The following is a 27,856-nucleotide window of genomic DNA, read 5'->3' as shown; positions in this document are numbered from 1 at the left end:
CTTTGGCGTCTTTTATGTTCTTTTTAAAGTATGTCAACTAGTTTCTTTGTAGCATAAAAATATTTCAGAACATATGGCAAAAGTAATTAAAATCTTATGATAAACAACATACTCTCAGATACTGTAATTTGGTAGCTAAAGCAGTAAAAATAAAGAGTTTATTGTTGAGTTAATAAAGCAAAATAAAACAATAAGTGGCTTAGGTTTGCACTAATGTAATTGTAATTTAATGTCGGATCATCAAATATTTATTGTTCAACAAGCTACAAGTTCATTGTTTGTATGTAACGATTCAAATTGTTTAATGCTGATTTCCTCGTTAGACAGTTTATCCACCCGTAGGTACACCTTATTACGACAGCGATACCGAATCCGACGTTTTTGTATGCAAGCTTGATGTAGTTCTATCAAAATAAGAGCGCTTATGTCTACCATCGAAACGCGGCGAACAAAAATTCATTAAGATTTGAACTCTGGTGTAGTTTTTTTTAAATTTCAGTAGTCCTCCATTATAGGCATCGATAGGTGGGTGATGTTTAGTTCTGTACTTTTAGTAAACCCCAAAAAACTAAATATGTATATGCATATTGCTAACTTTCATGCTCGGACGATTCCATATACAAAGCTGTGACCACATCTCACAAATGTTTACAGATTATTCTTGCTCAGCAATCCAACATTTAATAGACTTTTTATAAGAATTTGTTTTATACGTTAAATCAAATGAAATCAAAATCATTTATATAGGCAACACAATGTACACTTAAGAACGTCAAAAAAGAAATATACATTTAATGCCAGTTCTCAAATCAAGGGCGTAGGACGGAAGAGAGGAACTGGCAATAAACTCTCCACCACTCTTTTGTTATATTTGTATTATAGATTAAGAAAGCTGAACGTAAAGCTCTCGGCTGAAAGCCGTGCTTCGTTGATTTTGCAGAAAAATAAGTTGCCAATTGTGTAAAAAAAAAATATATTTCGGGCTCGTACCTTTCACAAACGAGCTTATAGTGGTTTACGTTTGTTTATAAATGACTTTTGTCCTATCACGTTGCAGCCCAAAAGTACAATGGTTCGAAAATGCATTCACCGTTTAACGTTTAAGTTGGATAAATTTTATCCAAGTTTAGTAAATATTATTTCAAACAAAATTGATCGGAAATTACGAGAATTACTCTATTATAAGTTGGAAAATATCTAAGAAGCAATGCAATTTAATCAACTTAGAAATTTTTAAACCCTTGAACAATCTTCAGTTGTTAATAATTGGCAAAAGGAGCAAAGGTCGAACATCGTTATAGAAATTGTAAGGCTACCTTCATAACCTTAACTTATAAAAGTTTAATATTGTCTCTCATTAACGTGAGTAAATGTTACTAAACGGAATAATTGTTTAGTGTTGATTTTTTAGCTTAGTATGAAATATTCAGATCTATACCCACTACAACATTGCCAAATAAATCTTTTCTATTAATGCAAAAATAAAATATCATCAATTTTTTATTACTGTATATTTGACTATTAAACGTTCATTAATTTTGGTGAGAATTTGTACATGCTTTGTACATTCTCAACCAACTAAAAATCACCATATGACTATCATATACAAACGGATGCTTAGCTACATTGGCCATATTGTCAGCACATAACCAAATGGTAATGGTAGCGAAGAGTGGTGGCAGGAGAAGTTGGGGTCGATCACCTACCCGTTGGTTTGACCAACTAAGGAGAATTATGGGTCTCATCCCTAATGCACTAAGACCAGCTGAGTATAGAGTTGTGTTGAGCAGCAAATCGACGTAACGCTTAGGTCTTGAAAAGTACAGGCACGACCTTCAGTAATGAAGATTACGAAGAATAAGAAGAATTCGATAGACTATAGAGACTGCATTTGTTTTATATTTGAAAACACGTAATAAGAGCTATTTATTACAGAACCGTTCAGCACATATCATATCTCGTTATAAATCTTTATAGATATTTAAGGTAAACACATCCTTATTTCAGCTATATAAGTTGCACAAAGAAATCCTCAGACAAATTAAATGCAGCTGTGAACTCCACACGACTTGATTAGCGCACACTTAGATTTATTATGAACTGTTAATTATGAGAAGGGTTCTCAAAAGATCAAAGATTAGAATTAAAAATAAACGGAGAATGTGTATCATGTTTCCTATGCGCTCATAAGAAACGGTTTGTAACAGAATCACTGTCATTTTTTACAATAATGCTTACAGAAGGAAATGACAAAAGTGTGTTTATTATATATCTATCTATCTATATATATATAATGAAAATGGTCTTCGTTTGAGGCTCAATCACGCCTAAACCACTGATCGTATCGACATGAAACTACCACCATTCGACGCGAATTTTTCCTAGATGGTTTATGGCTATTTATTTATTAAATTCCAACGTTCCTTCATTTTTTTATTGCTGTTTTACTTTTATGAAAATTTATCCATACGGACTTCACCGCGGAAACATTCGGGGAGGCTTCCTAGAACCTCTAAACGTCAACATCTGTTAAAAACTCGATTTTCGAAATATTTCAATTTTAGTATTGTCTTTGATTAACATAACTCATAACATTAAAAGAAAAACGCACATAGAACAGAGTATCAACGACTAAACGTTCAAATCCAAAATAAAACGGAGGAACTTCGTGAGATATTATCGGAAACAGATTGGAGGCAGTGCATAAACATCTTAAACACTCGGGCTCACAACAAATTCAATAACTGCAAAGTCACACAAATAAAAAAGTTTGAAAAACTAGCACAGAACATCAATAGACAATTGTCAAACGTCGCGACTCTAAATGACACACCCGATAGTAGTCAAAACGTCACTGTCATCAATCTGTCGAAACAAAATTTGGATAAACAAACCATTGAGGTATTGAACAAAGGTTTAAATTTTGCAACGGCACCGCGAAAAATCCCTCACGAAGAAATTGTTAGTTACGTAGAGGAATGTATATTCAAAAATACGATACCAAAGGATGAGGCTGAAACCATACGGCAAGATATCTCGTGCATACTGCGAGCAAGCAAACCGCCCAAAAGAAACCTCACCTTCGCTGAAACAAAGGCTCTCGCGGAGCTAAAGGCGAACGAAGATTTGGTAGTACTCCGAGCTGACAAAGGGAATGCAACCGTTGTTATGGATACGTCGGAATACGAAAGCAAGATGGCTCTCCTCTTAAACGATGTCAATACCTACAAAAAAGTCGATAAAGATCCCACAAACAAGGTAATAAAACAAACATCTAGCCTCCTTACTAAATATTCCGAAACACTGTCATTAGACGTCAAATCTTTAACAACAGCCTGCGTAAAACCTCCAAAAATGTATGGATTGCCAAAAATACACAAACACAACAATCCTTTAAGACCCATAGTCAGTCATATCGACTCACCCACATACAAATTAGCCAAACACTTAGTGTCAATATTATCCCCTCTCAGGGGGCACACTAGTGCTCATGTTAAGGACTCTTACCATTTTGTGGAAACATTGAGAGATCTCAAATTACTCCACAATGAAACCATGGTGAGTTTTGACATTGAGTCACTATTTACAAACTTACCACTAAATGACTGCCTAGATATCATTGCAAAAAGACTTAGGGAACAGAACATGTCACCAGATTATGTAGATATTGTAAAACACTGTCTCACATCAGGATACTTAATGTGGAAAGATGAGTTCTATGTGCAGGTTGATGGAGTAGCCATGGGTTCTCCAGTGTCACCTATAGTCGCTGACATCTTCATGGAGGACTTTGAGGAGAGAGCTTTGGCCAATACCCCGGTTAAACCTCGACTGTACAAGAGATATGTCGATGACACATTTGTAGTACTCCCCAATGACAAAATATCTGCATTTCTAGCACATTTAAATTCAATACACAAGAACATTAAATTTACTGTTGAACAAGAAAACAACAACTGTCTGCCCTTTTTAGACATTTTAATTATACGCAAAGCAGATGGCACACTAGGTCACACAATACACAGGAAGGCAACCCACACAGATAGGTACCTCAATGGTGAATCCCACCACCACCCTTCACAACTGCTTTCTGTCGGTAAATGTTTGTTTCAGAGAGCCCAACGTCTTTGTGATGATGCCCACCTCGAGGAGGAACTACAGCATGTCAAACAGGTGCTACACCGAAACAAGCTGCGCATCCCCCGGCTACATCACAAAAACAAAAACAAGACACAAACAGTTCCCCGCCAGCCAGCCTACTTGCCATATGTAAAGGGAGTTACAGATAGAATTAGCCGGATCCTAAAACGAGCTTCTATTCATACAATTTTCAAGCCGCACAAGAAGATTCAGCAATTCCTAAGACCAATCAAAAGTAACACCCCATTGCAAGATGCAGGTATATACAAACTGGATTGCGACTGTGGCCTGTCTTACATAGGGCAAACTAAACGCAATATGTCCAGCAGACTCAAAGAACACATTGCAGACATAAGACATAGACGACACACAAAATCAGCAGTCTGTGAACACATACTAGATAGGCCTAATCACTACATACGCTTTGACCAACCGAAAATACTTGCGAAAGAGAAAAGATTCTTCCCAAGATTGGTACGCGAAGCCATTGAAATCAAAAAACACCCCAATTTCAATAGAGAAGACGGCCTAAAATTGTCAAACACCTGGGATCCAATAATATCCAAATTAAAATCTCAAAAAGAAAAACAATCCGCGAAAATAGAGGACACCGTGAGCCATTTTTGCCAAAACCCTCCATCTTTTAGTCGATACCAACTCCGGGGAAATAAATACAGATAATGCAACTTTCTCTGCAGCTGTGATACTTTTTGACATTCAACATCTTTTGTCTTCAGTCACCGTGACCACGCACGCTGTAAAGCACGCGAAACGTCGGATAAATTTAAAATTATGTCAAATAGTTGTAAATTTATAATAATACATAACTTTAATCCGGTAAAAAGCGTTTTTCTTTTAATATTTCAATTTTCTTAGCGGGAAGTTAAAAAGAAGAATAATAAAAATATGAAAAAATAATAATAATGAAACATAAAATTTTATTTATTTCCTATTTTAATTCGCCCAGCGGAGAGGGCGGGAAACGGCTAGTTTTAATATAATCGTAGTATCTCATTAACATCAGCTACGTTAATTATGCAAAAAGTAAGGACAGTGCAAATTTCAGTTTAATATTGTTATAACAAATATTGTATCAAAAATATTTGTGAGTGAGTAAATTTAAGCCAGCTTGCACGAGCTCCATATTAGAGCTGCTTCTTTATATCTGATAGTATAAATGATCTGTGATAGTATAGTGATAGTGATAGTAGCTATCTAATGAAAACTGTGCAGTTTATTAGACTACCGATAACATACAACAGACTTATATTTTATTTATAGTTTAAATATATGGCCAGGGCGATGTTTTAAATACTGTTTGTATAAGAATCTCCTCGGGAGAAAAATAAAAAAAATTTGAAAAAGAAATAAATCTTCATCTTATATTGCGTAAATAATTTAACAAAATAAAAATCTGCAATTGGCCATAAGTCATGTGTAAGATGTAAAAATGTATGGAAGGCTGTATGATTTTCGATCATAAATAAATTTCATATACATCTATCAGATCTTCATTATAGACATCCTAAGATTGGTTACACTAAGCTTTACTTATTAAACATAGGGAGTTAATAATTTCAGAGATTCGATTTGATTTCAGTTTAATGCAAACTAGATATACCAAGGACAAAAATCTAAAAAATGGTAATTTTTAGGAGTCTCATCTGGTGTGGTACCATGGAAACTCACATTGCCAAAAGGCCTTCAATTGTATTTCCGGCCTTTTAAGAATTGGTACACTTGATTTAATATTTATCATATTACGAAATAATTAAGAAAAGTTATAATTTAAAAATTATGTAAAATAATAGTTCATGGTTGAAAAGTAACTTTATCTTTTTAAATTTCATTAATATTAATGACATTATAAGAATTTCTTTTACTTAAGAGTAGAGATAACTTATCACAATGTAGTTTTGCTGCAATCAACCGGAAGTAAGACAGGTGTCAACTTAAAACCTCAAGATAAGTGTGAAAGCATTTCCTGCCACCGAGTATTTGTGTTAAAACAACATACAACTACAAAATAATGTCTACACCAGATGATATTGTGATTTCTAAGAATTTATTGAATGGAGATCTTCAAATCAGAGCTAATATGAGTTTAAAAAATCATTAAATTCAAGTAATTATTATTTTTAAACAAATATTTGCAGACCTAAAAGGCATTGTTAAATCTGATTTATAAACTGTATTTAAGATATAAATATTTGTGTAATACTTCGAGATTTATATTTAGTTTAATTAATTTCTGAAATTTTACGATATATTACAAATGAAATCATCAAAAATTAATAGCTACAACATGTGACTTATGTGTGACTGAATCATTTCTAAACTTTATTTGATCTGATTTTGCTAATATTTGTTTACACACAAAATGTATATGGCTCTTAATACTGATCAGCACGTTTACAACGTAACGTAATATCGAACCTGATTTTAAATTCAGTTTCTTATTACGTAATTCCAAGGTGCCAAATCAGTACTAACAGTATAACAAATACATTTGATGTTTTTGAGGAAATTATTGAAAACGGTATTAACGGTAAAACACAATAATTAGCAATCTATACATAGTAACACTGCTGATAGAAAGTTCTGTGAAAAAAAGTTTCGAAATGTTATTTAAAAACCAATTACAATCTCATTTGTAGGTGCGTTGTAAACATGACCATCTTCCTGCACTTATGAAGACATTAATCATTTGCAGTAATGAAGACGCTACCACAATAAATGATTAAAGCACCCCGCTGACTCACAACATTACTTGTCTACTCTTGATAGAAATGTATCTGTGACAATACATCATATTATACAGGTTTAAACTACTGTGATTTAAAAAAAAAATGTTATATTTCGAAAAAAAGTTATGATTCTGTTTTTTTTACATTACGAAATACATCATTTTTGATATCATTAACTAGATGTGTTTTAATGCTACTAACAGTTTTAATACCTACGTAATACCTGGAATGGCAGCCGATTCCAAAAAGTGCTGGATTATAAAAGCGCTCTGTCGTGGAACGTCAGAGTTTAAGGTGACGACACCAACGTCATTTATTATTTTGTAAATATAGCCTATACTAAGAACTTGCCAAAGGTGGAAGTAAATTTGAATTCGCTTTTGAGTTCTCGCTATACAAATACAAATCGTTTCTCTTTATAATACCAGTATACATACATAAAATGATACCAAATCTAGGACGCAATAGACAAAGTACAGGCCAAAAGTACCCATAACCGATGAGCATGCATGGTAATTTCATGATAGTAAATGAAGCGAGAGAGGTATGTCAGGACAGTAGGACGTGGAGATCAGTGGTCTGCCTATCCCTTCGGGAAAACAGCGTCAATGTATAAATAAATAAATTCACCAAAAGATAAAAGTGTCCCAATGTGATGTTAAATTTACAAGAATGTGTTGATTGAAATTCTGTTGAAATTTAATTTGATACACTGTATTTTCTTTTGACGTAAATAAAAATACTGATGCTATATATGGTTTCATATTTGCCTCAAATTAATGTCATATGTTCACCAATATGACAAAAACATAACCCATTTCAAGTTGAGTCCGCAAAAAGTAGCCTGTTCGTACGAAAACATGTCATGTACATCCAAGTAAATATTGATTTCATTATTATATCAAGATTTTAGTTTATTCAAATAATGCTAAGGAAAGTTTAACCCACCAAAAGAGCAAGCTATCCATCCTTAAATGTTTTGATGTATACATTTATGTAATAAGACCGCCCGTGAATCTTTTGTCTATTAAATCTTTTTGTGTTAAGTTAGTGAATAATTATATTTAATAACTTTATTATTGTAAACTTATTCACATAAGTTTTGTGTTCGTTAGATTTTTCTGATAGCTGTAAAATATGAACACTACATATGACGTCAATAAACATCTGACAGTTTACACAATTTTTAGTTTATGTGTGTATCATAATTATCTCTAGAAAGAGATATTATACAGATAACTTTTTTAAGAAAACAAGAGCAATTATATGAATATAACATGGTCTGGGTACTGATAAGTGGTAAGCAGAAATGCATCTCTATTCTACATATAACTTACAAAGCTAAATTTACTGACCAATATAAAGAAAATATCGCTTTTAACAACACGAAAAACAATGTAAATCACGGTCCCTTTGTAAGCCTATAGCGACGACACTATTTCAATCTGTCGAGTTTTGTATCTCCGAGAAAAATTCTTGCCGCCTCCGGAGGATCGCCGTTAGTATATAGGGTGTTCAAATACTAGATTGCGATCTGACTTCTTATTTAGGATTTTAAAGCACGATAGTGACTTAACTGCGGAAGAGTTTCTGCATCTGGCACAGGACAAGACACGCTTCAAGATACTAACGGCCAACCTTCAGTAATGAGAGGCACTAAAAGAAGAAGAAGTGATTTAAAGACCAACGTGTATGTACCCAAAAACTTGATAACATTGAGGTATAGCGGGTATAATTAACTTGACTATCTGACATACGAAAATGTATTTTCATCGAACATGAAAACGATAAAAAACGCGTTGATAATATTTTGTACTAGAAAAAAAAATTACAACTTTGACTCTCATCATTTCGATTAATTTATATTGAAATTTTTTGGTCAATTAAATCCACAGTGCCTAAATTAGTTCTATCATAAGTTTTCTTGGTTCAAAATACTCGGGTGTATTTTACACACATCCTGTATAAAGATCCTCGATGCAAATGTTCAATTCGCGTCGCAAGCGTATTTGGAGGATTGTAGATGTGTTGCAAATAGGATCTAAGGGTTGGAATGGAGCTTAGGGATTTACTATTCACCGGCATCCATTAACGACTGAATAAAACTGTGCTTTACGAATATACTTATTGAGTGTCCTGGGATGTGTCAAGGTCATAGAACGTATGTAAAAATGTTGTGTGTCATCAATGTTTGTTTGAAAAAGATATTGCCAAAATTTTTGTGTTCTGAAGAATGCGACTACGACTGAATTTGTATAGAAATTCCATCCTTTCAACCTCGAAGCCTGGCGTAGCATAAAGCGCTTTCTCTTCCTGGAACACGGGCACTGGATCTTTGTGGAACCAGCTGCCAGTAGAGGTATTCCGGGCCGATACAACTTTTCAAGAAAAGAGCGTACCATTTCCTCAAACGTCGCCAAAATACACGCAAGCCCCCTGGCGTTGCAGGTGTCTATGAGCGGTGATTAGTACCTTGTTTAAAGTGACCCTGTTTATTAGACTTTTTTATAAGTATTCAGCTATTTATTATCACATTTATTATTTGCCTCTCTAGGAATTGGAGCTTAGGATTTATTAAATTAGTTTGTTTCAAATAAACCATGTATTACACAATAATGACAAACCTTATCGTGAATTATAAATTTAAAACTTTAAACTTGATATAAGTGAGGTTCATTCATTCCCTAATAATGGAGAAGCGAGATGTAAATTAAAAAACCGCAAAGGTACGACCGTAACACGCATATGTATGATGGTACTAAAAAAAATAATAATAAATAAATAAAAAAAAAGGGTGCGTGTACTTTTGTACGCGCGTAAGAAGTTATACTTCTTTGGCATTATTAAAATAGTTTTTGATTGCATGCAAATAATTAATTACAATTAAATAATCAAAGACTGGAAAAGGAGTCTTTAAAGTCAATAAAGTTCAGTTTACATTTGAAAAATTAAATAAATACATATTTATTATTATTCTCTTACATTAAGTGTAACATAAATTCTATTAAGTTAATATTTTATATTTAGAACATCTCTTCCAAACACTAAGATGTATGTTGTAGCTTTGGCAGTATTGCACAATATAGCAATTGATTTAAAAGAGGAACCTATCTCTGATGATGATGAAGAGACCCTGCCCTCACTACCAACAGTACCCTCATCTCAAAATACACTGCGTGGAGCAGCAGTGAGAGCCATATTTATTGATGAAAACTTTTAACTTTGATAGTTCTTAATTTAGTTTGTTTTAACAATTAAGTTATTTAAACAAATAAAACACTATTTATCTTTAAAACATTTTTATTTTATTATACTATTTGTTTTTGGAACACTGGTCGTAAACGTAAACACGTACAAAATTGAGCTCCGTAATTAAATAGTGAAAAGTGACAAAATACTGAACATACAACTACAATTCACCAATAAAGTTATAAGAAAAGTGCAAAGATAAGAAATACAGTTATAAAAACAGTGCGATTAAAAACTATATCGTAAAACAATCCCGAAACAACTTCTGATATCCCAGTAAAAAGTGAAAGTTCATAGTCCGCCATTACACAATTCAATCGTAATTCGCGTCTGACAACTGACATCTCATCTAGTACCAACCTACGCAGCAGTGCCGGGCAGTGTTGCAAGATTTAAAAAAATATTAAAAGGTGTTACAATTTATTAATTCCACTTTTCCCTAAAATGGATAAAAATATCGAAATGCTTTGGGAAAAATTAGAGGAAAAATTGAACCAACAAACTCTAACTATAACATCAGCTGTAACCACAAACGTTATGGAAGCGATAAATGATAAGATGGATTCAATTATTCAAGAAAACAAAAAATTAAAAACTCAGATTGCAAAACTTGAACAAAAACTAGATCAAATGGAAATAGATAAAAGAAAAAAGAATTTGGTATTTTTTGGAGTTGAAGAAAAGGGAAAAAGGGAATCTGAACTGGTAGACTATATCAAAGAAATTATAACAGATACAGGTTTACATCTAGACAGCCAAGAAATAAGCAATGTTTACAGAATTGGTGCACAAACTAACAAGAATCGGCCAGTTGTCGTTTCCGTGTCGACAAATTGGAAAAAACATTTGATACTTAAAAATAAATCCAGCCTTCCATCTGGGATCTATGTAAAAGAAGACTACCCGAAACACATATTAGAAACCCGAAAGCAACTGCAACCAAAAGTAGAGGAAGAAAGAAACAAGGGTAACTTTGCATATATCAAATATGATAAGCTAATCGTTAAGAAACCAAATGATCAAGGCCGTGAAAAAAGGAAGCGGGAACAGAGTGGCTCGCCGATATCACCTACACAAAAGAGGTCAAACCCTAACAAAGCAACGATGCCAACTGCAACGAATACAAAGGATGTAATAAAACCTAATTTATTAAATTATATAGCAAGGGGAAGGTCTAGCTCACTTTCAGAGGTATCAAAAAACAACTAACTGCCCCCGACAACCGGAACAAAAACAATGCTAACTGTAGATCAACACCAACAAAGGACAACGAAAGAAAACATGCACCAACCACCCCAAGCCGGCTGGTCACCGTGGGGCTCAGCGACTACTACCCTCCATCCAACAGGATACATATGGCAACAAATATAGCAACACTTAACAGCAACACACAGTATGACCAAAACCCTCCAATGATCACACCAACGGAGCAGGGAAACACCTTGCATAAAAACAAATTAATGATCGCAACATACAACGTCCTAACCCTCTCATCGTATGACCGTTTGCTCGAGTTTGAAGAGGCTATAAGAGATATTAAATACGATATCATCGGAATATCTGAAATGAGAAGACATGGAAATAAAATAGAAGAGTACGAAAATTTTATACTGTGCTACATAGGGCAAACCCCTGGCAAACATGGAGTTGGCTTCATTATAAATAAGTCTCTCAAAAAACACATAATAAGCTTCAATGGCATAACAGAGCGAGTGGCAACACTAAACATAAATATACAGGGACATAAAATATCCATTATACAAGTTTATGCACCAACAGAAGCGGCAAGCGACCTTGATATAGAAGAATTTTACACTACAGTTGAGAAAGCCTTGGGCACAGCGCAAAAAACCATAATATTAATGGGTGACTTCAACGCCAAGCTTGGAACCCCCAAAGCTGACGAATATTTAGTTACTAAAAAACATGGATACGGCGAGAGAAACGAAAGAGGACAAAGACTAGTAAAGTTTGCGCTCCAACACAAATTAATGATAATAAACACATGTTTTAAAAAAAGACAGAGCAAAAGATGGACCTGGCGATCTCCTAACGGACAATACAGAAACGAAATCGATTTTATCTTGTCTAACCAACATAGAATATTCCAAAACATCGAGACGCTCAATCTGAACTACAATTCCGATCATAGAATAGTCAGATCAACAATAACACTAAACAAACAAAAAATATCAAGAGCCAAGTTTACAAACAGCCAAAATAGCAAATTAAAGAGCGAAGAGGAAATAAGTAAGTTCAACGAAAACCTAATATCACAGCTATCTACAACTAGCTGCGAAAACACCACGGTACAATACTGCTACGACATGATAGAAAAGGCTATCACTTTTAGCTTGAAACAAGCTCGCCCAAAGAGAGAAGAAAATAAACAACATAAAATACTATCGGCAAGTACAGTAAGGCTACTAAAAAGAAGGAAGGAACTACAGAAAACTAAAAACAAATCACGAAGTCAGAAAAATGAATTGTCCGCAATATACAAAGTAGTCAATAAGTATATAAAAGCAGACTACAAAAGATATAGGAAAGACACAATAAAAGAACATCTACAAAGAAATGGAAGTACAAAGAAGGCCTATAAGAAGCTCAAAACTAATACATCATGGATAGAAGGACTGAGGAAAAAAGATACAGAAATCTACACTAGAGGCGACATCATATCTACCGCAACAGAATTTTATAGACATCTTTACAGAAACAGAGACACGAAATCATTTAATCCTGTCACAGAAACAGATGCTACACCTAGAAATAACGTTAAACTCATAGACGCAACAGAAATAATTGAAGCAATAAAGAAACTGAAACTAGATAAAAGCCCTGGTTCAGATAATATTACGAACGAAACACTAAAAATTGGACACAAAACTCTAGCACTGCCGCTAGCGGAACTGTTTAACAAGATCTTGCAAGAGTCGGAAACACCTTCCCAATGGTCCAAATCCAACATCATACTAATTTACAAAAAAGGCGACCCGAAGGATATCGGAAACTACCGACCAATCAGCTTGCTGCCGAGTCTATATAAACTTTTCTCCACAATTATAAACATAAGGATTAGAGACACATTGGAAAAAAAACAGCCAGTGGAGCAAGCAGGCTTCAGAAGGGGCTTTTCAACAGTCGACCACATCCATACCCTTGAGTTGATAATGGAAAAGTATCAGGAAAAACAAAGAACACTCTATATATCATTCATAGACTGCCAAAAAGCCTTTGATACAGTAAGACATAACAGCATCTGGGAAAGCTTGAAAGAACAGGGAGTAGAGGAAATATATATAAAAATCATCAAATCCATATACAAAAACAATAAAGGTAAAATTAAGCTTGAAACATTAGGCCCTAGTTTTCCAATAGAACGAGGAGTAAGACAAGGGGACCCGCTGTCTCCAACAATATTCATAGCTGTTCTTGAGTCGATCATTAGCAAGCTAGATTGGAGTAAACAAGGTCTATACATAGACGGTACTTACTTGAGTCACCTGAGATTCGCGGATGACCTAGTACTGTTATCCGAGTCATCTTCCCAACTACAGAGCATGGTAGAAACCCTGAACCAAGCTAGTGGAAAAGTAGGCCTAGAGATGAACATTACAAAAACTAAGACAATGACAAACAGCTCTCAAAGACCAATAACAATCAATAACAAACCATTGGAATACGTTGAAGATTATGTCTATCTGGGAAAAACCATAAGTTTTCACAGAAAAAATAAAAATACAGAAATAGAGAAAAGAATAAAATTAACATGGAACAAATTTTGGGGTCTCAAGGAAATTTTTAAAGGTGATCTACCACAAGACATTAAAACCAAAGTCATGAATTCAAGCCTCTTGCCTTGTTTGACATATGGTTGCCAAACGTGGAAATTCACTGCTGAAACAAGAAAAAAGATAATCGTCTGTCAGAGAGGACTCGAAAGAAGTATGCTAAAGATCAGAAAATCAGATAAAATACGCCATACTAAAATAAGAAAAATAACCAAAGCAACAAATGCTTTAAGCTACGCAAAAAAACTGAAATGGAAGTGGGCAGGACATGTTGCCCGGCTAACTGACCATAGATGGACTAAGAAAGTAACTTTCTGGAAAGGCCCACTAGGCAAAAGAACAAAAGGTAGACCTATTACGCGATGGGAAGACGACATTAAAGCGATAGCTGGTCGAAATTGGAGTGAAGTGGCCGAGGACAGAGATAAATGGGCGTCACTGGAGGAGGCCTACACCCAACTTGGGGTTCCAGTAGATTAAGTATTTAAAAGGAATATATATGTATATATTTTTAACTAATATAGATTAATAACATGAACTAACACTAAAAATAAATTGTAAGAAGTGTAAACTTATATAATACTGGAAATAAAAGGCTTTTTTATTTTATTTTATTTATTTGTTTTTAAGTGACTCTAATGTCTTCATCAGAATTTCGGTTTGTAATTTTAAATTAATCATTACTTGGTTGTGCATCTACGAGGCTTCTCCAAAACTAAAACTACTACTTGCTTTCTGCAACAAATAAGAGAATATTAATCTAAGCTCTGCCCATGCAAAACTTAATTTTTTTTATAATTCATATTATAACATTTTTAACACATTTATATTAATATAATTATATAAATGTGTTAATAATATAATTTGTAGCACATGCTACAGATCTGGATAGCAACTTTCTTTTATTCTATTTAGAGATAGAGATAATTTAAATATAATACCGGTGTCTTCCTTGTAGGTTTCTTTGGAGTTGTTAGGGGATTCTTGTTGTTCAGTTCGACATGATTTTCTTTAACCTTTCTTTAATCCTACAAAATAATGAAATTGTTAAATTATGTTGTCACTGTTGTGCACACCTTTGTCTGGCTTTTCTAGTATTCAAGTTATGTCATAACTGATTTATTACCTTGTCATTGTTGGCTTTATTTGCTTTTGGGATATCAATTGTTTCCAAAATGATTTTATTTGTAATAGCCTGAAATATATAAATAACATCTATTAATTTAAGTATCATGGTGAGTGGTTCGCACTCAGGTGTTAAGGTGTATTATACCCACTGTCCATTATAAGTGGGAATGGGCTCACTTCTGGCTGGACACAGTTTCGGTACTACAAGTGCAACATGGATGTTTTGAGGTATTACAATATCTCTAACTACCCTGTAGGGGAATAAAGTATGTGCCTATGCTTGAGAGGTTGAACCTTGAACATCACCATACATCATATTTATAATTAACATTCCTACCTCGACACCATCACAATCAAATTCATTGAAATCTACTTCAAACCGTTGCAGTATCATCTCTGCCATGTCCATTGTGTCTGGAGAAGGTGATGGTGGCTTTGTTCCACCTCCAGTTTTTGATGTTTCACGGCGATAAGATGACAACTCTTTTTTTGTATTCAATTTAGTGCACTTCCACTGATTCATCAATTGTTTTTTGTCTCTTGTCCTTATATTTGCTAGATGAAATCTGAAAAATTACATGTTTTGATTAAATAATGTGGTCATTTATGAGATGCAGGTACTTATTAACACAGAACACAATTACCTAAAGGTAATTATAATTTAATAATGCTTATTAAAATGTTTACTTCTCTGTTATATCGCTCCAAGTCTTCATTTTCTCCTTATTAGTCGAATGCTTAAATCTTTGTTCTCAATTATTGATATATAGGGTCGTAGAATAATATTATTAGTATTGATTTAAATATTCAATTTAAATTACTTCTGATTATAATTCAGACGCACATATAAAATTCGCACTTGTATAATGAAAATAACTAGGTATATAATCTTTAATTTGAAACAATAATTAAAACTCCTTTATCTGTTTAAAAGGTAAATGTCATTGTCAGATGTCAATGTCATGGTCATTCAAATTTCTTGTTAAGCTGCTAAGCTAAGAAATAGAATATGCGTGAAGTTAGCTTCACGCATATTCTATTTCTTTTTCCTTGTAGATTGTCTTATTCCCATCTCGCTCGCGCACGCTATAATCACACTCCCAATTTTGTGTCACAGGTGCGCGCGCATCGTAAAATTTCACTCTCATCAATTTTTCATAACGCGCCTAAAGAAGTACAACTTCAAAAAATAAAAAAAATAAAATAATTAATTGTTAATTATAATAATTAATAATAATTATTAATATTATTATTTTTTTATTTTTATTATTTATAATAATTCTATAATATGTTAAATAAGTATTAAAAAAGGATAATTTAGTAAATAATGCCTGATTAATAAATTGGTAAGCCTGGAGGCACTTCATTGCTTGCTTGAGTATATGGTGAATATTTTTTTTTTACTTATTGACATAAGCAACGATTAAACTCGTAATTAACCATTGTACGGCTATTAATCTCATAGGAAACGAACACATATTTCGATGAATACAAAATCTTTGGCGTTTCCCCGTTTTACAACACGTTAGACATGTCAATTAATTTACAGAATTTTCAATAAAAGTATTCCTTCTATTCATGTTATAGCATACAAGCTATATTGAAGCTAAAGTATTAAAAACAAACTAAACATCTTAAAGTACGACCAACTTTTAATACAAATAAATGTAGTAATACCGTCCTAACACCTAATGGGGCGGTTTAGTTCCTTAATAGGGCAGTAATCGTATCATCGACTGATAATGCGTTTTTCGTTGATAATACTAACCCGTATTGTCATGATAGCTCGCACCTAATGGCCTGTCAGGCGCAGCCCGCCATTGTTTTCATATAGATAATTACCTGTCCCTCATACGAGCACGTTATTAATTGATTGCTATTATGTACCATTTTTTGATCGACTTCATATTTATAGGAAGTTTTTATAAATTTTAAGTTACCTGCAATCACTAGGCATAATGATTCTAATCTAAATCGACACTTATAAAGAGGTGAAGTTTCTACTTTTCCGAAAAATCTCTGCTTACTATTGTTTCTACTAGTAGAGAGGTACACAATTGTAATAGACATATTATTTCATTGTGATTAATTTTTGTGAACGTTTTTATGAATGTCGAAATATATTTTTTGTAATTTGATATCTACTACATATAGTATTGTCTTTTATTGACATAACTTTCACACATTTGATAATAAAACAATTTTAAACGAAACATCGGTCAAATTTAAAATTATGAAAAATAATTGGAAATACATAACTTCAATCCGGTAAAAAATTGTTTTATTATCAAATCTACTACATATCCAATGTGTCCTAATTCACTTAATAACCTGACAACGCCGTGTCAGTTGGATATAAAAATAAGAACAGTTTTACTTCAAAGGAAAAGGAGAAGGGTAATATGAAACTTCCCACCTTCTATAATTTGACTACTTAGTCAAATTATAGAAGGTGGGGTATTATACCATATCAACATAAAATCTTCAATCACAATATAAAATATGTATTGATTGAGGTATTATGAAAGTATACAGCTTTTTAGAGAGAAGATAATTATTTTCGTCATTTATATATCTACAGTCAAGATACTGTGTCGTAATTAAATTACCATTTTTATTAAAGAGAATACGAAATCACATAGCATACCTTCATAAACTCTACTGAACGGTATTGTCTAGCATAACGTAGACACACGTCAATGAAGACAATACATTTATTCTACTCTCACGTAAAGTTGTCTCTTTGTACGTGACATTTTCCGTTTTACCTTCTACAAGTATCTTTCAATGATTTTACTTAGGTGTAGCAAACTTTAACACGCAAAATTTTAAGTTAAAAATTTAATTTAAGCAATATAATGTTTTTCATAAACATTTTCTTATTAGCTAAACGTCACGATTTCGCCAGCGGTAATTCGGTTCCTAAAATTATTAAAAAATTGTTTATTTTATTAATTTATAAGTAATTATTTATAAAAATCTAAAAGTTATTTTTATTAAAATCTGATTATAGTTTGTAAAAAGACAATAAGATGCGGCTTTTGAAATTAAAAAAATCAAAGGTTCAAAAAGCTTCGGGCCCTATAATGACACATTTGTTATGATATGGATATTTTCTATAATTATAATATCACTAGCTGACCCGGCAAACGTCGTTTTGCCATATATATTATTTCTAGGAAACATTTTTAGTTCAATAAAAATAACCAATTTCATAAGAGTCGGTCGAGCCGTTTCGGAGGAGTATGGGCACGAACATTGTGACACGAGAATTTTATATATTAGATATGGGATAAATACGATGCGTACCAAACAAGTGACAACAACAAATATCTTAAGGTGGGAACTGACCAACGTTACGAGGTGTAATGTAACATGTAATGTAATGTTACACAGCGAGCATTCGTGCAGTCAGTACGTCGTGTTACGGGGAAACCAGCGAGCAACGAGCCTCTCGTTGCTCGCTTTGAGTGCTCCACCCGGCTGTCGGTTTTTTAGCGAATCCTTTGACTCTTACGCGGTTCAGTAATTACGCGTCGCACGTCGCGTGTGATCATGATTATGATTTTCTATAAATTGTGTCTTTTTTAAGTACTTTTGGTCCAATTAAATTCAACAGTTCTTCAAAATCGAGACCTGCGTACAAAGTTTTTATACTGTCCAGTAATCATTTGGTTTTTAATATTGCAATCAATAACAAACCACCTCATACGCCTGTGTTTTTAAATAAGTTTTATGTCCAGTAACATTTTTTATTCTTCTTAATTAGGATGAAACAATAATTAAATAGAATGAAAGATATCAACATTATCACTATCACATCTCGTGAACACTGGCGGTGAAAGTGGAGCACAGAGTTTTGACTAGCATGTTACGCTGATTTTAGAACACAGCGTAACATGCTCGATGCGTAACACGCTCGATGCGAATGCTACATTACACCCCGTAACTTTGGTCAGTTCCCACCTTTAGATTTTGTACGAGAAACATTGAATCGAATTCCACTATTAGCCCTTATTGTTATTGCAAATAAATTACTATTGAATAACTGTATTAAATAGATTTCGGTAAATAGAACAGCTGAGATAACTAAATTAATATAATTAAATCACGAACGTTGATTAGTGTCAGTTGCTTTGCTTGCGCAGTTGTCGCCCATTTATTAGTATTTCTCGGAATTTACACTGGAAAGGTCTGAATTAACAAACGAATATTCGTAAAGTAATTAGGAATGACTAATACTATATAGGGATATAATAATGTTTTTTATAATATATTATAATATTTAAACTAAATAAATATAGTTCTATCTCCATTGCACAGAATTTTGACGTACACAGGAAAAATATTTGCAGAATGGCTGGAATGTGTAATCTGCTGTTGGGCCCGAACGATCTGGATATTTTTTGGACCGCCCATCTGTTTATACGGAGGGCATTTAGCACTTGATTCTTATGTTTTTTTTGTAAATTTTGGTGTTCTTTTTATTGTTTATTTATATTAACTTATTAGAACTTATATTATATACTTTTAGTTATATTATATACTTTTAGTTATATTATATACTTTTAGTTATATTATTTACTTTTAGTTATAAGCAATCATTTTGTGCATGCTGTCAGTATATTATCCAGGTTTGGTTCTAGTTTGTGTAATTTTTTATTTTTTTTTCTAATGTGTGGCCTATTATTTCTAACTATACTATTATTTTAGTCTATCTACACTTTCCCTACACATATAATACAGAGGAAAGATTCTTTAATCAATATAAAGCTGAATTGTTAGCGAGTGATAAAGGCTTTATAATATCACGGTACAATCAATAGAAGCGTAGCACCAATGAAAAACGTTTATAAGCGGTAAAATTATTTTCTTTTTAGAGCTTCCTCCAATTTTTCTCGTTCATCGCTAGTTGAGATCTTAGCAACTGGGTTACTTATTGAAAAAGGCTATATTATAACATCACTTTACGACTGAATTAACAAAGGCCCCAATTTGGGGTAAAAATTGGCTCCTATTTCACAATTGTATTTTTGGTTGATTATATTTAAGTTTGAGTATATAGGCAGTTTCATCGATAATTTTTTTGGGAAGTAGATGATCGGTTAAACACAATGTAGTCATTAGCAGTTTTCGGACTTTCAATTGAAATAATATAGAATATATAAAAGAATTCACAGAGTGTAATTGGTGGATTCTTGCTCATGAGCGATCGCTTGTAAGCAACTACGTTTAGGAGATTTATAAAAAACTGTAACTTTTCCGATTTTCCTCCTCCTTTATAATATTTCTTAACCGTTCAATTGTTAATTGCCTAGAAATAAAATTCCATTAGTACCTGGGATTCAAACACACGACCTCAATATTGAAAATTGTATGGTTAACAACTTTCCTGCTCGGTATTATAATTACAACCATAAAATCATCATATTACATGTCACAGCGTATTTTAGTCTCTACTGGAGATCTTCAAGTGTAACTCTTGCGCAATAAAAACGATGCTTCAAGCTTATAAATTGGTAATACCGCTAGCAATTAAAACGATGCATTAATATCGATCTAATCTCAATGCATGAGTTATATTTGATTCTTGACCACTGATTTATAGTCATGAATAAAAAAACCGGTGCTGATAATAGTGTTTTGGATTTGACCGAATTGACTCATTTACCACTATTGGTAACTTGGCCTATTAATGATTTAATTCTCAAGGTCTTATGAATGTATTGGTGGGCTGTATCCGGGGCTCGGGGTCTCTATGGTTAGAATGCTTAAAAAATGTTTTATTCATATAAAATTTTAAGTTTATTGTTAATATAATTGTATAGAGACATATGATGTGTCGCCGAGCCAGTTAGTGTGAAAACTTGTATTTATATTTATGAATATACAAAACCTTATTTTCCGTAGCCTATAATATAATTTATACATAGTCTTAATGCTTTGTATGATCTAAGTATTGGTAATGAGTATAGATAATACTAATAGCTACTAGAATCTATGCGCGAATATAATTTTTTGTGACCTATAAATATATAGGTAAAAATACTAGAAGACCGGCCAGGCATTGCTGTGGCTAAGGTTTTTGTTATATGTATTAGTAGCAAACTATTCAAGGGAAACGGTAGGAGAACACCAGTCATGGGGACCACCATGCTTTTTTGGTGGTTATGCCATTAAATTATAGCTTATGTGACGTACTGACGGACGAAACGTTGGTACTTTCAACACAGCGCCATCTGTTAGAATTGTGACTATCAAATAATAAACAAATATTTTGCAATAAAATAATATTGCGGGTATAAATTGAGATGTAAGCTATCCTATCTTTTAAGTTGGATCAAACTACACACGGTGTGCAAATTTGATTGATATCGGTTCGGTAGTTTAGGAGTCCATCGCGGACAAACGTGATATTAAGATTAATTAATCGACTTCGCGGTCAGGCAAAGAAGGCTAATCCCCTTTTTACCTTAAACACATTTTTATGAAAGTAATTTGTCTAAGATACAAGACTTCTTTAGTATTGATAATTTCTAAGGTTACGCAATTGTCAAAAAGCCTGCTAAAAGCACCTTGTAAGACATATTTTTAGGTATTTTTGGTTCCAGAGGTTGCGTTAGTTTAATTATTCATTGTGCAAAACCCCAATAAACAATTGAAAAAACATAATTTTAGGTTTCATTTACCATTTAAGGGTAATCGTTCATTTAATAAGCCAGCTGGTATAAACGGAAATTGAGTTTTTTCGCAATTTAATATTCAAGACGAGGAATTGTTGCGGTGAAGTTGGCATACAAAGGAGTTTGTCTGTTCGTGACTAAGAAATTTTAATAGAAAAATGTAAAGGTGTGTTGCTATGGAGGGATCGACTTAAATATGAGTCTAATTTCCTGATTTAATTTTTTTAAGCAATCGATGGCGTTGTGCATATTTTATAAAACGCGATAGCAACACGACGCCCTAGAAACATATTTTATTTTATTTTTAGTAGTATTTTTTATAGTATTGTCTTTGATTTACATAACCTTTACACATTTCCGCGAAAATAGAGGACACCGTGAGCCATTTTTGCCAAAACCCTCCATCTTTTAGTCGATACCAACTCCGGGGAAATAAATACAGATAAGGCAACTTTCTCTACAGCTGTGATACTTTTTGACATCCAACATCTTTTGTCACCGTGACCACGCACGCTGTAAAGCACGCGAAACGTCGGATAAATTTAAAATTATGTTAAATAGTTGTAAATTTATAATAATACATAACTTCAATCCGGTTAAAAAGTTTTTTCTTTAAAATTATTATTTATAGTATTTGATTGCAGAAGTTATTAATGTTATATAAGTCACCAGTGTCCACTCATAGGTAAAGATTATAATAGTGTGGTTCTGGGCTGAACGCTGGTGTGTCATTACTTAGACACTTTTGTTATTGTAGCTTTAACTATTAAGACTTAAGTCTGATAACCGATTTCTATCTTCTGAATTGTTATTTATTACTAACAGTAACATCTTTAAATTCATAAATCGAACATCATACTTATTCAATACACTATTTGGGAAAATATTATCATTAAAAAAAACACTAGTACATTGTATTCGTCAAAACTAGGAAGAATAATACAACATTAGGTACTTAAATATTCTGCATTCTACATAAAACATAGTAAAAAATTTAAATAAGCATAGTAAGATTATGTATTGACCATTCAAACTATTTGCACAAATTGAGTTATTAGCCATAATGTAATAGTAACGTAAGACTGGCGAAAGACAAGATTAATTTTAATCGAATGGTGTAAAACAATGGTTCTAATGCTATTGTTCTGAAGGTTTTAAGGTAACTCCATTGCTAAAGTTCTCGGCTTTGAATAGAAGATCCAGTCAATTCAACAGTAATTATCATAATATTGTCAGATTATTTTCGTAGTTTAAGCAAGGAATTGTTGATGGATTTAATTATTAACCCTTATAAGCCTGTCCTAAAAATTACTTCGAACATCATTTAAAAAGAAGACGCGTGATTCTTTTGTGTATATGCATACCAAAAATATTTAAGGTAATCTATCTTGAATAATAGTAACTAATATTATAAAGAGGAAACTACTCCAAACTACTAGACCGATTTCAAAAATTCTTTCACCGTTGGCAAGCTACACTATTCCCGACATAGGCTATGTTTCATTTTTAAAAAAAATAGGGATTCTTACTAAAACTTGAATAATCTAACCCAAGGTGTAAAAAAATAAACAAAAAACTTCCTTCAATCGTGTGCGCTGCGAAAACTATTAATGATAGAACAAAATGATGTATTACAATTTTTCAGGACACATCACTATCTATAAAAAATGTCGCGACAGCATGTCTCTATCTTTTATAGTTACCTCACAATAAGCGTCCTTTTATTATTTTTTTTTTATTAAAATACCACCGATATAAAAGGCTCTTTATTCGTACCTAGGTAAGATCCTTATCAAAATAATTACCAACGTTTCACATAAGCTACAATTTAATGGCATAACCACCAAAAAAGCATGGTGGATTGGTGTTCTCCTGCCTTTTCTCTTGAATAGTTTACTACTATGTAATATAACAATAATCTTAGCCACAGCAACGCTTGGCCGAGTCTACTAGTCTTGAATAATAGTAATTACTAAAAACCTATATAAATCGCCAATTTCAAAAAAGGAACATACTAAAATTAGAAATGTAACTTACCTTGAAAAAAGCTGCGTAGACATGAACAACCTGAAAATAAGAACAACTATTAAATCTCAAATCTAAAGCGAGATTTACACTTAACCGATATCCATACAAATTTACCAACACGTTGTACTTGAGATATCTTGCAATTTATGTGACTACTCGACACGGTTTCACTTTGTTCTTATAACAAGGAGATAAGGTTCAAATTTGTTCCTTGAGATCCAATGTAGCAGCATCGTTGGCTGCCGACACCGCTCGTTGTCACCGAAAGATATATGATGTTGTGTCTCTATATACAACGATGTGACAAGCTAATTCCCTTGCCTCCTAGTACAAATCTATAGCAGCTTTCATAAGAAAATTGGGACATAGGTTTAATATATAATGTGAGATCTTTAACACCTGGAAATAAGTGCTCTAAGGTTAGTTTCAACTAATCATTAGGTGGATTTAAATACATAATTAACAGTTGTTAAACACGCTCTAGAATAATTTACGTCTCGTAGGCATTTCAACTCGTATTTTGGATATAGGGACTAATAAGAAGATAATATATTTATTTTATATTAAACATGGGGCAAACGGCCCCTTTTATATCCTGATGTCGCCGCCCATGGACACTTGCATTGCCTTCTCAGAAGGCTCACAAGTCTACGCTCTATTCTTGGTCTTTCTTCGACGTCCAATGGTGAAATTATACACTAAAGGCAGCATTAGCCTTTAGGTAATATATTTCCTGATCCCGGGTATAGATCGGTTAGAGTCGGTAGTAGTAGTTTTATAGATAAATGGGATAAATATTTTAAGTTCGTTTAAGTCCCGTAAAGGGCCTTGGGGCATTCCTCTTTGTGTGTATTTAATTAATATTTTATGCGTTTAACCTTTTTTAAGGAAATTATTTATGTGTTTACCAAAACAATTATTGTTTCCCTAATTGTACCTCTAACATATGTCACCACAAAATCACGGAGGAGAAAAAACAATTCGTGTGCTATAATTAAAGGAGTTTAATAACATAAGAAAATCAAACATTATTACAAAAGTATGTCAAATGTAACATGTTTTATTGCCTTATAAAAGTTGCGTTGATAATCTGTGATGGATGAGCTATTAACCTCATGTAACTTCCATAATTGACTTCAAATGAGTCCTGCCCATATGCAGCTTGGGTACTTAATAGCATCTATTTCCGATAGCAATAAAGATGTTATTATTTACAGTTTATCTCATACATGCGGGTGATATGTCCAGAGAAACGTTTGGCCTTTGTTTTTATAAAAGCTTTATTTATACATATGTATCTTTTTGCTGCTGGTATTTTGGAGCTGTTTTAATTAAAAAAATACTTTCAGTGACTGACTAAATTTAAATTGTTGCTTTGGTTTGAGTCCAGTTCGATATTTCTATTGATATTAGTTATATTGACAGAAATATCGAATAGTCCGGAAAAAAAAAGTCCGGAATTCGTACATTACATACGACTAGAGTATCGAGAATCACACACGTGACTACTAGACTAGCTGTTACTAAATTTTGTAAGATGTACTGTACAGTCCAAAAAGTATAGGATCCTTCCTTATCATCATTTTTATGAATATTTTAACCTTAGCCAATAAAAAATAACATGCTCATGTAAAGTCGCCAATTTCTTAATATAAAAACAATTTAGAAACGTAATTATTTTCCAAGTAATAACAAAAACACAAATCTCTACGAAACAGGCGCTCAATAATTATTTTTCGCTTTGAGATCAAAGTGTTCCCAAGTATTTCGATACTAAACAATATTTTCGCAAAATCCGTGTTATTTTCTACTTTGTTAAGTTGTTATTGTTTGATTATTATTCACTTTGAAACTGTAATTAAACAAAAGAGCAAGAATTACAAAGACCAATAAGCTTCGGGAATTTCCGAATACTGGTAGCTGATAAAATAGGATTAATTAAAATATAATGGTTTATTTCTTAATAAGTTTTACTATCTAATAATATTTACTTTTTGATATAATTTTATGTTGTCCATTAATATTTAGTGGAAAAAGCTAATAGGTAGAAGCTCGTGTATATTTAGAAGCCACAAAAATGGGTAGGCGACTCTCTATCTCCCCATTTTAGACTCTATAAGACGCCTCCACTTCGATAGTTCTATATTTTGATAATTTTTAGACTTTTTTTTTAAGTTCTATTTTTCATTGAGTCTCTAAATAGATTCGTGCAGTAACTTTGTGAGTAGACAACTAAACAAAAGGCTATCTACACTATATTATATATACATAAATTACGTGTCACGTTGTTTGTCCGCTATGGAATCCTAAACTACCGAACCGATTTCAATTAAATTTGCACACCGTGTGTGGTTTGATCTAACTTAAAAGATAGGATAGCTTACATCTCAATTTATACCCGTAATATTATATTATTGCAAAATATTCGTTTATTATTTAATGATAATGATAGTCACAATTCTAACAGGTGGCGCTGTGTTGGAATTACCAACGTTTCACATAAGCTTCAATTTAATGGCATAATAAGAAAAAAGCATGGGGGTCCATGACTGGTGTTCTCCTACCGTTTCTTTTGAATAGTTTACCACTATGTGATATAACAAAAACCTTAGCCACAGCAATGCTTGGCCGGTCTACTAGTACTATATAACATCATAAGTGATAAACCATCAGCTAGTTATTTACTAGTTTTAGACTAGTTCTTATAATCTTTCGCGCAGTGATGGAGAAAACAAAGAAACTCTTCTTTAACTCTCCCACTTTTAATTTTATGTTGGAATTTGTAAATTTACTTTCGATGTGCGCATTTAATACGCGTTCATTCGGTAAACAAAAATACAACAACGATTCGACTATTAAAAAAAATTATCACGAAACCGATGAATAATTTTGAGGCCCAATGAGGTTATAGCGCCATGAGCTTTTTAGATAAATTTTATGAAAATTTAAAATATTTAATTATTCACAAGTATTATCGATAATCTCAAAAAACTTGTTATTTTTTTTTAGTAGTTAAAGTTTCATCTCTAGCGGCCTGCGAGATAGTGGTGAAGGGCGTTAGTGGCCATATTACCTACGAATTAGGGAAAAAGGTCAAAAAGGAAGAACAGTAACCTATAAGTTAATGACACAAAAATTTTGCTTTTTGAGATTGACTTATTAAATAACTAGCGGACCCCACAGACGTTGTCCTGCATGATATTTCAAGCGATTATTTTGTATTATTATTTTTGTAGTATTATTGAAATTTTTTTAGTTAAATGTCTATAATGTGAAAAAAAGTTTCACTTTTACCGTGGTTTCATAAAACCACACAATCCTTTTTTTCTTACTTGATTTTGAAGTCTATACAAAAACGTGAACCCATCTAAACCCGATATACCAGATAAGTGAATTAATAAAACGTTGTATTTCAGTTTTACACAGTATACAATAATACAACTTTATACAGTAAGCATCAATGTAGTATGGGTATCAAAACTTAGTATTTATTATTATAATAATATAGATACCATATCATCAGGATACATACAGCGCAAACACGAATGCCGCAATATAAATATTATTCAGCTTTCACTCAACATTTGCTTTATACATAACGTGGAGTAAATATGAAGGAATAGAAATGTGTAAGTGATTGTGAGTATTGACTTATCTATAATATTAAAGTCGTAATTTCTTTTACTATTTCTCGGTTTAGAAGTTAGAAGTCTTTGTAAATTACACGTTAGCTTTTCTGAGAATTTTCTTATTATTTATTTTTCGATAATATAATTGGCAATTATAACTGACATTTATAATTGAAACAAAATGTTTTTAATATTTCTTTATGAAAAGAAATAAAAAACCAGTGGCACCTCAGATTGCTGTATCTGTTTCATGATCATTTCTCAATCTAATAGGCAAGTAGGTGATCAGCCTCCTGTCCACATGGCGTTGAAGGCATGCCGGTTTCCTTACGATGTTTTCGCTTACCGTTCGACCGAATGATAAATGCGCAAATAGACAGAAACTCCATTGGTGCACAGCCGGGGATCGAACTACGACCTCAAGGATGAGAGTCGCACGCTGAAGCCAACACTGCTGC

General features: G+C 32.9%; 2 protein-coding genes across 8 annotated transcripts in view; one reads left to right on the top strand and one right to left on the bottom strand.

The window, feature by feature from the left end:
• Positions 1-27,856, bottom strand: part of LOC125049060 (collagen alpha-1(XVIII) chain-like) — a 153,628-nt gene that overhangs the window by 63,238 nt on the left and 62,534 nt on the right. For 6 of the 7 annotated variants that reach the window (XM_047648134.1, XM_047648140.1, XM_047648135.1 and 3 more), the window contains exon 2: positions 23,779-23,808. The exons of the other annotated variant lie outside the window; for it this stretch is intronic. In XM_047648134.1, the coding sequence (XP_047504090.1) occupies positions 23,779-23,808 (30 nt within the window). The remainder of the gene's footprint in view (positions 1-23,778; positions 23,809-27,856) is intronic. 7 annotated transcript variants of the gene reach the window in all.
• LOC125049061 lies at positions 2,639-4,821 on the top strand. Its single transcript, XM_047648144.1, has one exon. It carries the CDS (start codon positions 3,169-3,171, stop codon positions 4,819-4,821), a length of 1,653 nt encoding a protein of 550 aa, XP_047504100.1. The 5' UTR covers positions 2,639-3,168.

This window comes from Pieris napi, chromosome 4, assembly GCF_905475465.1.
Source record: "Pieris napi chromosome 4, ilPieNapi1.2, whole genome shotgun sequence".
NCBI lineage: Eukaryota > Metazoa > Arthropoda > Insecta > Lepidoptera > Pieridae > Pieris > Pieris napi.
Note: the sequence above shows the minus strand (reverse complement) of the source record. Positions and strands in the feature narration are given on the sequence as shown.